The 16,143-nt window shown below is 37.9% G+C and overlaps 1 protein-coding gene across 4 annotated transcripts; it reads right to left on the reverse strand.

The window, feature by feature from the left end:
* Positions 1-1,846: 1,846 nt before the first annotated feature.
* On the reverse strand, positions 1,847-13,825 carry IL33 (interleukin 33). 4 transcript variants are annotated; one of them, XM_089913229.1, is made up of 6 exons: positions 7,753-7,878; positions 6,980-6,992; positions 5,817-5,941; positions 4,745-4,795; positions 3,753-3,850; positions 1,847-2,384 (listed from the first exon to the last, which is right to left on the reverse strand). In XM_089913229.1, exons 1-6 carry the CDS (start codon positions 7,844-7,846, stop codon positions 2,178-2,180), a joined length of 588 nt encoding a protein of 195 aa, XP_089769355.1. In that variant the 5' UTR covers positions 7,847-7,878; the 3' UTR covers positions 1,847-2,177. The 4 variants fall into 4 exon arrangements, with proteins under 4 accessions (XP_089769355.1, XP_089769354.1, XP_022429149.2 ...); XM_089913228.1 differs by lacking the exon at positions 6,980-6,992 and adding an exon at positions 7,066-7,191 and having other exon boundaries at positions 5,817-5,924; XM_022573441.2 differs by lacking the exon at positions 6,980-6,992 and adding an exon at positions 7,066-7,206 and having other exon boundaries at positions 5,817-5,924.
* Between the last annotated feature and the right edge of the window lie 2,318 nt (positions 13,826-16,143).

A 16,143-nucleotide genomic window follows, 5' to 3' on the forward strand; every position in this document is an offset into this window, starting at 1 on the left:
GGGCACTATGAGTACAAAGGTGAAAAAGACACAGCCTCTTCTCTGAAAAATCTTACTTAATTTTTTTTTTTATTTTTATTTTTTGCGGTACGAGGGCCTCTCACTGTTGTGGCCTCTCCCGTTGCGGAGCACAGGCTCTGGACGCACCGGCTCAGCGGCCATGGCTCACGGGCCTAGCCGTTCCGCGGCATGTGGGATTTTCCCGGACTGGGGCATGAATCCGTGTCCCCTGCATCGGCAGGCGGACTCTCAACCACTGCGCCACCAGGGAAGCCCCTTACTTAATTTTGAATCACCAAAAATATTAGACAAATGACCTACTACACTTACCAACGTTGATGGATTGGGGTATGCTTACTTTCACTTAAGAATTTCACAATATGAGTCATTTTATGATAAAATCATTATGGTCTCACATACTTTTGAAAAATACAGTTTATTCAAGAATATGAACAATGTAATGGATATGTTTGGTTACTTAATAATAATCATTTAAGTATATCATACAGATACACATGGTCAACATTTAGTGTTTTTCAGAGGGAGTGATATAGATTCTGCTTTTATTTTTGTCTCTATAGTAAAATTATTGACAAAGTAATGAATCAAAGATATATTGTTCTATAATTGTTTGCACTCATACAGTAATTCTCAGCCTCTTTTATTTTATGTTCCACCAACAGTTATATTCAATATATCTCAACAAATTAAAAAGCCGACACTTTCAGAAAAAGTCATATTTTATAAGTATTCTGTCATTATGTTTGTCATTTATTATCAGTATTACACCTGTGAAGAATTACAGTAGAAATTGCTAAGGTTTTAAAATAAGCAAAAATTACTTAGTAGTTGAGAAATGTTATTATATGGTTGAGTATAAACTTTAGTACCTTAGTAGCAATAAAACACAAAGACGTTTAATGAAGAATACTGCCATAAATAGGTTTACATAAAATTCTACACCATCAGGTAGAAAAAGCAGAATAAAGATGTTGGCATCCAGAGGTCAGGTTACGTGGAAGTGAGGTCAGGGGGTGCAGAAGGACACAGATGGTCAAAAGAAATGGAGAAAGAACAGAAGTCAAGTGAATATTCCATAGTAAGCAGGGTTATTGGGAAGCTAAACAACAAAAGGCCTTGTGCATGTCGGAAGAAAGGATGAGAAGAAATTTTGTCCAAGGTAATGAATATATCAAAAGTCATAGATTCCTGGAAGCCAGGGTCAGAAGAACATATGAAGGATAACCAGTTATTGAAATTGTAATGTTAATCCTATGTCCTGTCTAAGCTCTAGTAGGTTAGAGGACTTATGTCCACACCATGGTACTTGGAACCCATGGTACTTGGAACCCATGATACTTGGATGCCCAAACATATATTGTGGCTCAGTGCTTTTAAAAATATTCTAGTTTGTTAGATATTCCTAATAATTTCAATTTCATGTCTGAACTAAAATTTATTTCACTTTCTAATGTAAGAATGCCTTGCTTAAAGTTAACTCAGTCTATAAAAGTCAGAATTTTAAAAGTGAGTTAGAGGTGAAATTATTCACTTTTAAAATACTAGATTTGTTTTCCTTAATTTTTAAATTATCCTTGCCTTTTCACATATTTATATTACCTGTCTAACTATATAGGCATCTGAAGTTTCAGTATTTACAAACAAGCTTGGTGTTTTATTCCAGTTGTGACATGGTAAATCTGTGTAGCTTCCAGTTGTCTTTTTTATTAGTGGCTCTAGTGTTTGAGGCTATTATTTGGAACGAGGGAAAATTATGTCCCTATATAGCTCTTTAAATTGATCCCTGTCTAAAGCAAAATTGCGGATCAGTCCCTTTGCTTCTCCCCAGAGGTCTCAGCTCAAAATATGAAGAAGTTCTTTCAGGACTGAAAGAGGAAAAATGTAAAGGTCAGGCTGTATCTCTTCAGAATGTTGGCAAATCTCTTTACCAATATGCTATTTAATATACCAATACTTGTACTGAATATGCAGTGATACAGAGGGAAATAAAAAACAGAACTGAAGGATTATAAAAAACATTTTTATACATAATAAGGAAAACATTCCTCAGCATACTAAACATTCCATTTCCCTTCATGTTATCTGTCTCTTTATCGCTTATCCTTTCTCCAGTGGTAGCTGTTTGGACTACTCAACCCAAGATCTGCAGCTTTCCATCATATTAAGTTTGAGAGCTTAAATATGGTATTCTCTTCATTTGAATCCTCAGGGTGTTCCCCTCGTTTAATAAGAGCTAGGTGGTTATCCTTTACTCCTAGAAACACTCCAGGATTGCTCTTACATTCAAATGAAACACATTGGGAGGTCTCCTCATGAAGGACAAAGAAGGCCTGTTCTGGCAATTGGTTTTCACATTTTTGTAGCTGAGGAAGACAAGAGAGAAAGTAACCAATATGTGAGTTGGAAGTCCAGAGTCAACTTTACATCCCTGTATTGGAAACTAAAGGAGAATAATTATTCATAACTTGATATTTCTAGCAAGCCTGCTTACTGAGAAGGGGATGGGAGGTGGAGAAGAAATGAGCAGAGGGCCAAAGTAGGGGGATTTGATTTGATTCACTGATAGTATATTTTGAGAGACATGATGGCTTAGAATGACTGGATCTGGATGCAGTATTTCTGGATTCATACTTCTCTTTTGCCATGTAGTATCTTTGAGACCTGGACACTTTGCTTTACCTTTCAAGCCTCAGTTTTTTAGTGTAGCCAGTTTTCTAGATCGGTCAACTCCCAACTTACCCACAGATACATGAGTGATAGAAATGATTATTATTTTAAGTTATTAAGTGTTAGGGATGGTTTGTTACACAGCAAACCTAACCAATACAATAACTTCATAAGAGAGTTATTGTGAGAATTAAATGAGATAGTACTTGTAAAACCTTTAGCACACTTCTTGGTATATAATAAAGCTCAGTAGGGGTCAGCACTTATTATTGAGTAGTTATATATGCCAAACACTATTATATATACTTAGGAATGTTTTGTTAAGGGAGATGCTGATTACCATCCAGAGTTTATATTAATACCTTGCATGGCTATATTTGTTAGCTCTATATATTTATATAATTTATCTTCTATATTATACTTTAATGTTTTCTTCCTTGTGTCCACTTTGGCTTGTTTGTTCCTCAAGATGTTTATAATTCTTCATCATGACCAATATAATACTGCTATTTACTAACTGAAGAAGACAATGCAGTGAATCCTATGATTAAAATGTAGATTATTATGTTATCTATATATCTTGGCATATGGAAATGTTTATGACTCTCCCTTTAGCAGTCTCAGAGTATAAAATTAGTTTTTCAATTGCCTAAGAAAACCGTATTTTACAAGGAAATACTTCCTGGAAGAACATAGTAGTTCCTACAGCCAAATAGAAAGGATTCGAGTCATTCTATATAGCAGTGCTTCTCAAACTTTAATGTACCTATGAATCTCCTGGAGATTTGTTAAAATGCTGATTTCGATTCAGTTGTGAGGGAGCCTGAAAGTCTACATTTCTAAAAAGCTCCCAGGCAATGCTGTACTGCTGGCAGAGATCAAACTTTCAGTAGCAAGGCTACACATGCCATTTCACTCCCTTCCATGTTCCAGAAGCAAGTTATTAATCATAACTGATTTTGTTTTATGTACAATAGCACAAACAAAACAACTTCTTCAAAGTACCCCAAATCTGCACAGATGAGTAGAGTCAGTCATGACAGTTAGGTGCATATTTCTATTACCTCCACAGAATGCTCCTTACTGTTGGCATGCAGCAAGAAATCTTTGTCTTTTGTGGGGCTCAGGTTTACCATTAACTTCCGATGATCACCACCACCTTCTTGCAATTAAAAAATGCAAATTATAAAGTTAAGAATTGTAACTCATTTTAATCTAAATGAATTTAACACCCAGGAAAAGAGTCCAAGATGTCATATAAAATAATTATTTCATTCAACAACACATCTCTTAGAAATACTTGTACCCAGATGAAACTAAAGAGTCATTGGACAGTAAGGGGTAATTCTAAGTCCCCTTAGGAGAGAGGTTAGTTTTCTTATATACTATTAGAATACTAGTAGAATTGTGAGTCTCATGGGTATTGCTCTAGTTGTCAGCTTCCCTGTCTGCATAGAAGGCCACTGATGGTTGTCCCCCAATATCCAACTCCTCTTTTTGTGTAATAATAGAATGTTTCCCAGCCTGCCTTCTTGTAGCTAAGTGTAGCAATATGTCTAAGTTCTGAGCAATATAAGGTGAATAGAAGTGTCAGGTGCAACTTCCAGGTTGCGTCCTTAAAGGGAAATAGAACTCAAATAATACATCTGTCTTCCTCTGTCCTGCTGAATGGATATTTTCATGGTGGCAAGGAATCTTGAACCATGTGGATGTTGGCAGAGCCACAAAGAGAAAAGGAGCTGGGTCTGGGCAACCTGTTGAGCAGAACTGCCATTCCAGCCCTGGCTAAAACAGAAATAAAGTTTTGTATAACTTAAGACACTATTATTCTGAATCTCTGTTAAATGTAGCCAAACCTTTATCCTAATTATTAAACTGCAAAATGGATGAGATGGAGTATATCCGTTTAAAATCTTAGATCCAAGATTTTTACCATGAGTTTGGGCTGGAGAGAACCTTCTGCGACTGCTTTCCTTTCCCATGGAGCATTTTTGGATTTGTCTTTACCCTAAATTTAGGAATTCAAGCACTAGAGCTACCCAGCTTTCGAAATTACCTGTTTCACTTGAGGGGAATTGGGAATCATAGTAACGGAGTAACACCTTGTCTGAAAGAGAATGCATAAAATCCCTTTGGTGAGATACAATTTTATCAAATGGTTCAGTTTCAACATATATATAACATCAGAAAACATCCTCTTCTTTTATTGTATATCAATAAAAGCAAAACTTCTGTGGTTTTGAGAAAGGTCTTAAAAATGCATAAATATATTCTGAGGAATTCTCCAACAATGTTGGTATTAAAATATTTAAAATGTTGTTCATAGCACTGGTATATTCTTTTAGTAGGGTTTATACTTTAGTGATACTGATAAAGCTGGAAAGACCTAGTAGATAATTTAGCGATAGCAAATATATGTGGTACCTCTTTCCACATTTCACAACAGATACCACTTCTCAATATCATCCTTCTCCCCTGATGAATCCTGAATAAGCTTTTTTTTTTTTTTTTAATTTATTTTATTTATTTATTTTTGGTTGCTTTGGGCTTTTGTTGCTGCACAGGCTTTCTCTAGTTGTGGCGAGCAGGGGCTACCCTTCGTTGCAGTGCGCGGGCTTCTCATCGCGGTGGCCTCTCTTGCTGCAGAGCACGGGCTCTAGGCGCATGGACTTCAGTAGTTGTGGCTCGCGGGCTCTAGTGCGCAGACTCAGTAGTTGTGGCACACAGGCTTAGTTGCCCGTGGCATGTGGGATTCTCCCGGACCAGGGCTCGAACCCATGTCCCCTGCATTGGCAGGCAGATTCTTAACCACTGCGCCACCAGGGAAGCCCCCTGAATAAGCTTCTGAATCCTCCTCAATATAGTGATATTCAAGCATCCCCTGCCAATGCTGCATTGGCAGGCAGATTCTTAACCACTGTGCCACCAGGGAAGCCCCATGAATAAGCTTCTGAATCCTCCTCAATATAGTAATATTCAAGCATCCCCTGCCAATGCATTGGAGTTAGCACATAGCATGAAATCTATTTGCCATGTCTGAGTTAATCTATTGTTTATGGTTTGGTAAATTTATTTTTTTACTTTACTAGTCATCATTATATCATTAAAGACAAAAGGAAATATTCTACCTTTCTCTTGGTCTTTTCCTAAGTCTTCAACATAGATCTCATAATTTCCATCCTCGAAAACAAAAGTAATGTATTGATTGTTGTATGTACTCAGGGAAGCAGAATGTTCTGTAACAAGTAAAAATCTTGTCATTAAGAATTCAAAAACCTTGTTTCCATGAAAAATCTTTTAGAAATTAAAAAAAAGCTTTCTCAATAGGTTGTGTTTGTTTCTGCAATTTGAGCTGCACTTTGTCCATCACTGTTGGATAGATGAAAGCCTCTGGCACAAGCTTAATGTAGCTAAAAGGCTGAGGTGTGCCACCTGAATGGGATTAAAGATGCTAGCATCCTGCATGAAGGCCATGGTAGGCCATGTTAGTGTGCTTATGGGAGGGTTTAGTGGGGAGAAAGAAGCTGGAAAAGTTATAGAGTTTGCCTGAGGAAACCTCTGCTTCCTGACTCCACATGATCTAGGGAACTATGGGCAAGAAGGGGCTGTATTTTGATAGACATGGATAAGTGAATACCCATCTGTAAAGCATGGAGTTACTCAGAGACTTTCAACAGTCCTGGAGAATGCAGATGTGAGCCTGATTCTGTCTTCTGGCTAAATAACAGTGACACTTAAAGCAGTACTCTCAATTTTTTTTTAATATACGAGCACACATAGAAAATGGTAATATTTCTACAGCATGTTGGGGTAAACTGGAGCAGATTTAGAGACTACATATATAGGTCCTGGAGGAAAAAAATCATATTTTCTTTATAGTATAGAATTATGCTAAAGAAAATAATATATAAAAAATTAAGAATATTAAATATTGAATATTTGCACAAGTATGTGATATAATTTAAAACCATTTTAACAACTACTTAAAATACTTGAGTTGAAATTATATTTAAAAAATATAATAGCTCTTCCTTTTCTTTCATTGTCAAAATGTTGAAGCTCGGGGAGATAATGTGGTTTTTCCCCTAAAGGATAATGTATTTTTCTCAGGAATAATGTATATGAAATTCCAATCCATAGCAAGCATTTCAAAATAATAATGGAATGCTAACTATAGAACGCACATGCATTGTTAGAGCAACTACCCTGTACTTAGTTTGGATACCACTACATGGGCACATCAGCAACAAATGGACAGAAGTTTCTGATATATTTACATGAAATTGTAGACTTGGGGCTGCTTCCTGGAGTGGCATTTCCAAGGTCCGTGTCTTACCTCCCTCCTCACCCTCACACCACCCCTGTGACCAGTCTTACCTTTGATACTTGGAAGACCAGTTGCTGTAGTATATTTCTGGACCCTAGTTTTATCGAAGGCGAAGCTCTTCACAGACGGTCCAAGGTGTTCCAGCTCCTGACAGGCAGCGAATACCAGATGTTTCTCTTTGTACGTTTTAGCTGCAGGATAGGTGTAGGAATAAGGCTGGACTGTCAGTCCTTACTCTGTGCAGACCCCTCTCCCATCTCTCCTTTGAGGATTTCCAGTCGAGGCTGCTTGCTGACAATGATGAATGACCCCAGGATTTCAGTCACCCCATGGTCTGAAGGAATCAATACCTCCTATACACTTATATCCCAATAGGGCACACCCACTGGAGTCCAGGCAAAAGAAAACTAGTCACCCATGGTCTCAACACCCAAAAGGCAACCACTATTCATTTTAGTTTACTTCCTTTAAATGAAAAAAATAAAAATATTGTAAATATATTTATAATTTTGTATCCTCTGTTTTTACTTAATATTATAGCATAACCATTTCTCCCATGCTATTAAAAACTCTATATGCCCTTCTGAAAATGGCTAAAAAATAGTTCATCATCCTTACTCTTTTCCAGAAGGAATTTGGATGAGGAAAAAAATTATGTATCTTGATGTGGTAAGTGAAGGCAAATAGATGCCCATCATTATGTTGAAAAATTATCCGGAAATGCAGTTTCTCCTTACCTGTTCTTGGTGAATGCCTTTTGGTGGTTTCTTTCCTAAAGTAACAGGTCTTCTTTTCTATTTTAAGGCCAGAGCGTAGCTGCATAAAGACCATGGGGCAAAATTCTTCAGCCTTCTGTTGGGATTCTGAGCAATTGAAAAAATTGTGATACCATTTCATTCCATCCATCTTTATCCTTTTACAAACCCTGAGTGTACCAGACCAAGAAAGCAACTACAGGTCCACAGTATCTTATCAGAAACCTTGGGGCCAGTTGTGTTTCAAAATTCAGAGTTTATTAGATTTTAAGATTGTCATGTAGACCATATATTGTATATAACTAGAACACCCAGCAGGGACTAGGGCAGCACCTCATAATAAAAAATTAATAATTTTATAGTGAAACAGGAAAATTTACATAAAGTGAAATAAATAAAGACCTCATGTGGTTCAGGTCAGGATTTAGCTGTCAAATGAGTTCAGGTCATATTTTGCTGTCAAACGAGATACAAAAAACTTTAGATCTTTAGAAAAGATTTTGGTTTCAAAATTGGTTTAAGGGAGTGTGGATCTACATCCAACATATAGCAATTTTTGCCTAACTGAGGGGGAGCTCTTTGATCATATGAAATCTACAATCATTTCTACTTATCTAGAGTATACTTTTAATAATTTTGGAGAGATGACTATAGTCTATAAAGGTTATTGATACTAAAAATAGCCAACCATGTTAGGGAGCTTTCTGCCTATGTTTTCTTCTAGGAGTTTTGTGGTTTCAGGTCTTACATTTAAGTCTTTAATCCATTGGGCGTTAATTTTTGTGAGTGGTGTATATAGGAGTTAGGTTTCATTCTTTTACATGTTATTATCCAGTTTTCCTAGCACCATTTATTGAAGAGACCATCTTTTCTCCATTGAGTATTTTTGACTCCCTTGTCAAATATTAGTGTGTCTACAGTGGGCCAAGCACTGTGCTGATAATTCTACATACTGTTTCCTTTAACCCTTCACAAATAATATTGCAAGGTAGGTATTATTCTCTTTGCTTTACAGATGATGATTTGAAGTTCTTAGCATTCACGACACTTGCCCAAGGTTACAGGTCTGGTGAGAAGATGTGACTCAAGTGTGTCTAATATCAAAGCTATGCTTCCATCTACCTCCATCTAAAAAAAATGCTACACTACAACTTTAGGGAATAGCAAAATGCAAACTGAAATTAAATCAGTTGAAGTAAAAAAAATATCAGTTATTCAGTAATTCTGATTTCATTTATCCAAATAAAAATTAAAATCTCAAATAAAACATTAAGTTTGTCACTTGGAAATCATAAAAAGCCTTTCAAAGTCAAATAGAAAAGAAACACTTGAGTCATAGGATCTCAATTTCCAACATTATAGTAAATGAATTATCAAGCAATTTATGCAATATAGCCAAATTTCAATTATTGACAGTAATTCAGAAAATGAAAATAATTCCTTGTGATTTGAGATCCATTCTATGATTTTTTTTTATTCTCAAGAAGATTTGCCTTCCTAATATGCTTTTCAAAGTTAAGTGGAATAAACTTTTGTTAGTTACTGTTTTGAATTATCTATATCTTACTTCCAATTCAGATGGGCATCTACCTTTAAGTATCTTCAACTGTCTGAACAGGGAAAGGCCATTAAATCATACTCATTCACCCTGGAAATCCCTAATATTCCTTTATAATACAGATATGTCAGCTACAGTATCTCACATTTATATAGTGCAAAGGTAATTTACAAAGCTGTGCCAGAGCCAACACTGAATTTGGTCTCCTGACAACTAATTTAATACAATATGTCATTAATTGCATGTTTTGTGCTGGTCTTAGCCTGTCAATAACCAATGTTGTTTTTGGACTGGCTGTTAAGGTTCTTATTATGATTGCAAGATGACCTTCAGCAATAACCATCAGGAAACTGAAGAAATAAAGGTTAATTAATTATAGGATCTGTAAATTACACTGCATATCTGGGACCCCACAGAGAAGTCACAGGTAGAGAGGGTACATGGGCGTGGGGTTCTGCTTTTATTGGGGTTGAGGGTGGGAGCCTAGGATAGCAAGAGCTCACTATTTATTGGTGAATTTAAAACATAAAAGCAAGAATTTAAAGTGTGGGAAGAGAAAAAAAGAAAGTAGTCCAAATGGCCAGTTATGAAAATCAAGCAAGATCTCCTTTTCTTTATCTAGTCTTGTGGCTGGCCATGTATTTATTTGAGATAGCCATCTTTGAAGTAGATGCCTCTTTGAAGTGGATACCTCTTTGAAGTGCATGCCTCAGCAATCAAAGCTTAAGTCGGGCACTTGCATTACAAAATAGAAAAACAAAATCCACCTGTCAGGGTTTACACTATACTGTATCCCATTGTCTCTTCAGAGTTAAAAGGCATAAGATGATGCTGTAAGCATGCTCATTCCTGTATGCTTCTCATTATGTGTAGCATCCCATGAGGTATCCCATGCCAGGTATGTCTAATATTGAGAGTGGACTCTTTGGGGAGGAGGATATGGGTCTTGGGTAGTTAGAAGTGAGGGTCATAGCACTGGGGAAATATTATGGATGTAGAAAAAGAGAATTGAGGGCTAAATATGTGAATGTAAGGGCTAGCATCTAGTGAGACAAACACTAGGTATAATTCCTTGGGGGATGACTTTTTGAAGTATTTAAAATACTTTACATTGGGAGAGTTTGGAAGAAGGTATACTTTGGTATTCGGGGCAGCTGAAACTGTGGTGTGAGGGTTGTGTTCTTGGGAGGAAAGCATGAAGCTGTCATGGCCATAGGAACTCTGTAGAAGAGAGTGTTCCACTAGGATCAAAAAGCCAGCTCAAACTTATGAAAAGGTTGTTGCCATTTCCTGTGTCTCCATCCTGCTTGATATCTGAGGGCAGTGTATTTATATGGCTTTTAAGGAAATTCTCATAAGCAGTTTCATCATAGCAACTGCATGATGAAATCCCTCAGGCATTTCTGGTGAGTAAATGGGAATGGGCCTGGAAATCTTTTTGTAGAGCCAGACCACAGCTGACAGGAACTACAGAAGGGAATCACTTCATCTTTCATTTTTTCCCCAAACACTAATTTTACCAAGGTCTCTTTGCCCTATTTACTACCTTTGACCCATTTGTTGCGTTTGACTTGGGGACCACTTCCTTCTTTGAAGCCTTCTTCCCTTATTGTTGTATCAGCTGTCTCCTTGGATTCTCCTTGTTTCCCTCTGATCAGTCCATCTCTGTCTCTTTGTTAGTTCTTCCTTCTCTGCCTGATCCTAAAACGTTGGTGTTCCTGAAGGTTTTGTCCTTTGCCTTTTTTTCTCACTCTAGGCTTTGTTTCTGGGCAATCTTGCTTGCTCCAATGACTTCAATCATCTTTTTCTATGTTGATGACTCCCCAAACTGTAACTCTACCTTTGGTCTGTCTCCTGAGCTTTATATCTGTTGCTCTTTCTCTACAGAAATTTTGATGCCACAGGGCATTTTGACTAAAGTTACCTTAAAGCATGTCTATTTCTATCTGTGTAGAGCCTTCTTAATTCTGGACATCTCTACCTGAATGACATACACATACCCCAAATGCAAATATACTCATAATAAAAAAACAACTTCTTTATCTTTTACCCCCAATATATTCCTCCATAATTCCCTATCTTTAAAAACAGTACCTCTATCTGCCATTTTCTGCCCAATTTTTAAATCAGAAAGCTGAGAATTATCCATTTTCCCCTCTCTCTATCCTTCAATTTATTCGGTTTACCTTACTGATTTCAATTTCTGAACGTATCTGAATTTTAGTCTTTCCATTCTGCCATCTTAGGTCAGGCCCTCATCACCAGACCCCTAAGATGAATGCAGTAGACCTCTGATCAGTTTCTATTTCTACTCTTGCCTGCTTGCTCTATCTTCACTACCACCAACATGGTCTTTCCAAAATAAAAATGTCTTGTTTTTCCTCAATTAAACATTTTCAGTTGGTTCCCTACTGTCCACAGGATAAAGTGAAAGCTCCTTCACTGTAACAGAAGATCTTCTTTGGAGAGCTGCAAACTAAAGGGGGTGATCCCTACTCAGTTCTACCTTCAACTATTGTCATGTAGGGATATGGGCTCATTTGTTGCAGATTTTCCTCTAGCTCATGAAGTCCCGTACCCTGTTGGCACTAGAGGTGAAATGCCCTGGTGCTGACCAGAACTCATGTGGGACCTGACTGTATGGATACCTGTAGTGGTTGGGTATTGCGTTTTATGGCTTTGTGATTGTGTAAGATCCTGCTAGCCCAGGGGAGGAGAAGGAATTAAAATGAACTTTGTTGTTTGGGGGCTCAGAGCAGTTTATTTAGAAAAATAAGTTGTGACATTTCTTGCACCTTGAGTTTTGAAAAGCAGTTCATACCTGTCACACACCACACAGGTATCTGTTGAAATTTTAGCCAGGAGTGTTTAAATAATGACAATTATAGTATTAAACTGAGCCAATATTGTTGGAAGGGAAAATCTGCTAAGGAACCATAAAAATAATGCGATGAGATTTGGGATTATCTTTATCATTGTTTCTCTGAATGGTGTAAATAAACAGTTAGGGCCACTGAACCCTGACAGGTGGGGTTACATTTTCATTTTCCATCAATGCCAGAAACTCTGATGTATATTCCAGCCTGCTCCCTCCCTCATTCCAGTATCTACATAGAGCCCACATCTCCTAGGGTACAAAGAAAATTCATTTTTTATTAAGAGGGAATTTGGGGACACAGAGTCACTTCTAATGAGTCACTGTTCCTGCAAGGAGCATTTTGACTCAGACATAAATAAAAGAACTAACTTAGCTGTGATTTCCTGGTGATTCAGAAACCGCAGTCCAATTACTGGTTTTCCTACTTACAAAAGAAGAGCATGGGTGGGCCAGAGCCTCAGGGAGACAGAAATGATATTCTTTAATACTGCTTTCTCTTCTGGCCTAAAATGTTCAGGGAAATGCAGAAGAGCACAAAAGGACAAAGATATGCCAGTCCCCACTACCATTTCTCATGCTGTATTTTCTTTCTGGTCCACCAGAGCTCTGTTAATTCTTTTGTGTTACTGCTCTCAAATGTAAAACATGAGAATAAATTTGCATAATTCTTTTCTAGGATAAGTAATTTTAAGAATCAAAGATGTTAATAGTCCTTTGATCTTAAAGGTAAGGCTACTACCTGACTTAGTTACCTTTCAACTTATTCCAAACCCTTTGAGTTTGCAATTGGACAGACTTGAGCATCATTTGGTCAATTCTGCTTTATTTGGGTCCTGGATTATGCAAATATATTTGCTTGTTATTCTCTCCTTTATCAGAAGTCTCAAGTCAAGACCACAAGCTTGATATACCAAAGGTCTTAATAAATGTTTGTTGAATAAAAGTGGGTCCGTTTAAATTTTTGTTAGGAAATCTGGGAAAAACGTTTTGGGATTTGGTGGCAGGAAGTATGGGTAGAGAAGGGGTTAATATGAAGGACCATAATTACGTTTATCACTATTAGCAGGTTTAAGTCATCTGAGCCACTCCTGTTCTGTGATATATCAAATAAGCAAAAGTTGGCCAGATATAGTCTGTTTAAAACCAGCACTGGGCTCCCCTGGTGGCGCAATGGTTGAGAGTCCGCCTGCCGATGCAGGGGACACGGGTTCGTGCCCTGGTCCGGGAAGATCCCACATGCCGTGGAGCGGCTGGGCCCGTGAGCCATGGCCGCTGAGCCTGCGCGTCCGGAGCCTGTGCTCCGCAACGGGAGAGACCATAACAGTGAGAGGCCCACGTACCGCAAAAAACAAAACAAAACAAAACAGCACTGACTGTGTTACACATTTATGAGCCATCCCTTTCAATTTCAGCTCTTGTATTCTTAGTAGTTTTTGGTAAGGTAGAATGTATAAACATTGGAATAATAAAGATTTGGTAACAGGTAAAAAATGGTGTGTAAAACAATCAGAAAGGCTTAAGTCCTTACTTCTCAAGTTGGGAGATTTTACCAAGGCTTTGCCTGCTGAGCTGTTCATCTTTGCTGGGGAAATTTTGGTGGTTGAATACTTCATTTTAGGCTTCACTTTTCAGGCTTCTGTTGGATTAACATATAACATTAGTTCAATTGTCTCAACTTGAAAACAAACAGAAACAACTGTGGCTAACTCAGTATAAAATTGATAACATAGCCACATAGAGAAAATAATGATTTCAGTAAAATTTGAACATCATATTCTGAATATATATCTATACTAGAAATATAGTGAGAGGACAAAAAGAACTGTAAAGAAATCTTAAACTTTACTTTCTGGGTTTGTTATTAGTGGAAATATCGGTATTGAAATTCTGAGATTGTTTTTGCTATACTATGGGATAAAACAAATGTATTGGTGTTATAGGATTTTCACTGCAGGGAAAAGGAGATATAAATATAAAATAAAAGAAGAAGGGAAAATCCCTGTAGTGTTAAATTTGAATTAGCAATATCAGTGTGCCCATATCATAGTTTCTACATACTTTCTCCACTAAAAGGAGCCAGGATTCTAGATCTGGGCTGGGAAAGTAGAAGAGAACATTGAGTACCTTGTTGTGCCATAAAGCAGTGAGTCATTAAAATATTAGTGAGATTGTGTCAAAAGGACACAGGAGCCCCTTTGAAGGGTCTCCTGCTGGGCAAATTTGGCATAGTTTGTGCATCAAAAAAAGTGATGATTGCTACCTGGGCTCTTTGGTGGGTCTAATGGCAGACTCTGGGAGGGCTCACGCCAAGGAGTACTTCCCAGAACTTCTGCTGCCAGTGTCCTTGTCCCCATGGTGAGCCACAGCCTCCCCCAACCTCAGCAGGAGACCCTCCAACACTAGCAGCCATGTGGATGACAGGCTCTTGGTGCTCCAGCCGGGTGTCAGGGCTGTGCCTCTGAGGTGGCAGAGCCACCTCTCCACAAGAGACCTCCCAGCTCCATGTAATATCAAACGGCGAAAATCTCCCAGAGATCTCTAACTCTGACCCAGCTTCACTCAATGGCCAGCAAACTACAGTGCTGGACACCCTACGCCAAACAACTAGTAAGACAGGAACACAACCCCACCCATTAGCAGAGAGGCTGTCTAAAATCATAATAAGGCCACATACACCCCAAAACACATCACCAGACGTGGACCTGCCCACCAGAAAGACAAGATCCAGCCTCATCCACCAGAATACAGGCACTTGTTGCCTCCACCAGGAAGCCTACACAACCCAATGAACCAAACTTAGCCACTGGGGACAGACACCAAAAACAACGGGAACTACAAACGTGCAGCCTGCAAAAAGGAGACCCCAAACACAGTAAGTTAAGCAAAATAAGAAGACAGAGAAACACACAGCAGATGAAGGAGCAAGGCAAAAACCCACCAGACCAAACAAATGAAGAGGAAATAGGCAGTCTACCTGAAAAACAATTCAGAATAATGATAGTAAAGATGATCCAACATCTTGGAAATAGAATGGTGAAAATACAAGAAACGTTTAACAAGGACCTAAAAGAACAAGAGCAAACAGTGATGAACAACACAATAAATGAAATTAAAAATTCTCTAGAAGGGATCAATAGCAGAATAACTGAGGCAGAAGAATGGAGAAGTGACCTGGAAGATAAAGTAGTGGGAATAACTACTGCAGAGCAGAATAAAGAAAAAAGAATGAAAAGAATTGAGGACAGTCTCAGAGACCTCTGGGACAATATTAAACAAACCAACATTCGAATTACAGGGGTCCCAGAAGAAGAAGAGAAAAAGAAAGGGACTGACAAAATATTTGAAGAGATTATAGTTGAAAACTTCCCTAATATGGGAAAGGAAATAGTCAATCAAGTCCAGGAAGCACAGAGAGTCCCATACAGGTTAAATCCAAGGAGAAACACACCAAGACACATATTAATCAAACTATCAAAAATTAAATACAAAGAAAAAATATTAAAAGTAGCAAGGGAAAAAAAAACAAATAACACACAAGACAATCCCCATACGGTTAACAGTTGATCTTTCAGCAGAAACTCTGCAAGCCAGAAGGGAGTGGCAGGACATATTTAAAATGATGAAGGAGAAAAACCTAGAACCAAGATTACTCTACTCAGCAAGGATCTCAATCACATTTGACTGAGAAATTAAAACCTTTACAGGCAAGCAAAAGCGAAGAGAATTCAGCACCAACAAAGCAGCTTTACAACAAATGCTAAAGGAATTGTCTAGGCAGGAAACACAAGAGAAGGAAAAGACCTACAATAACAAACCCCCCAAAATTAAGAAAATGGTAATCGGAACATATATATTGATAATTACCTTAAATGTAAATGGATTAAATGCTCCAACCAAAAGACATAGACTGGCTGAATGGATGCAAAAACAAGACCCA

The sequence above is a fragment of the Delphinapterus leucas genome, chromosome 6, assembly GCF_059928025.1.
Source record: "Delphinapterus leucas isolate spDelLeu-1000000601 "Yukka" chromosome 6, BTC_Dleu_Yukka2, whole genome shotgun sequence".
Taxonomy (NCBI): Eukaryota; Metazoa; Chordata; class Mammalia; order Artiodactyla; family Monodontidae; genus Delphinapterus; species Delphinapterus leucas.

What these genes read in the sequence shown, in the direction of transcription:
- IL33 (XM_022573441.2), bottom strand. Translation starts at nt 7,846, where the DNA reads ATGGTCTTTATGCAGCTACGCTCTGGCCTTAAAATAGAAAAGAAGACC. An exon ending in TGGTCTTCCAAGTATCAAAG is followed by an intron (nt 5,925 to 7,065) that starts GTAAGACTGGTC and finishes TACTTGTTACAG; the next exon opens with AACATTCTGCTTCCCTGAGT. An exon ending in ATTCCCCTCAAGTGAAACAG is followed by an intron (nt 3,851 to 4,744) that starts GTAATTTCGAAA and finishes TTTAATTGCAAG; the next exon opens with AAGGTGGTGGTGATCATCGG.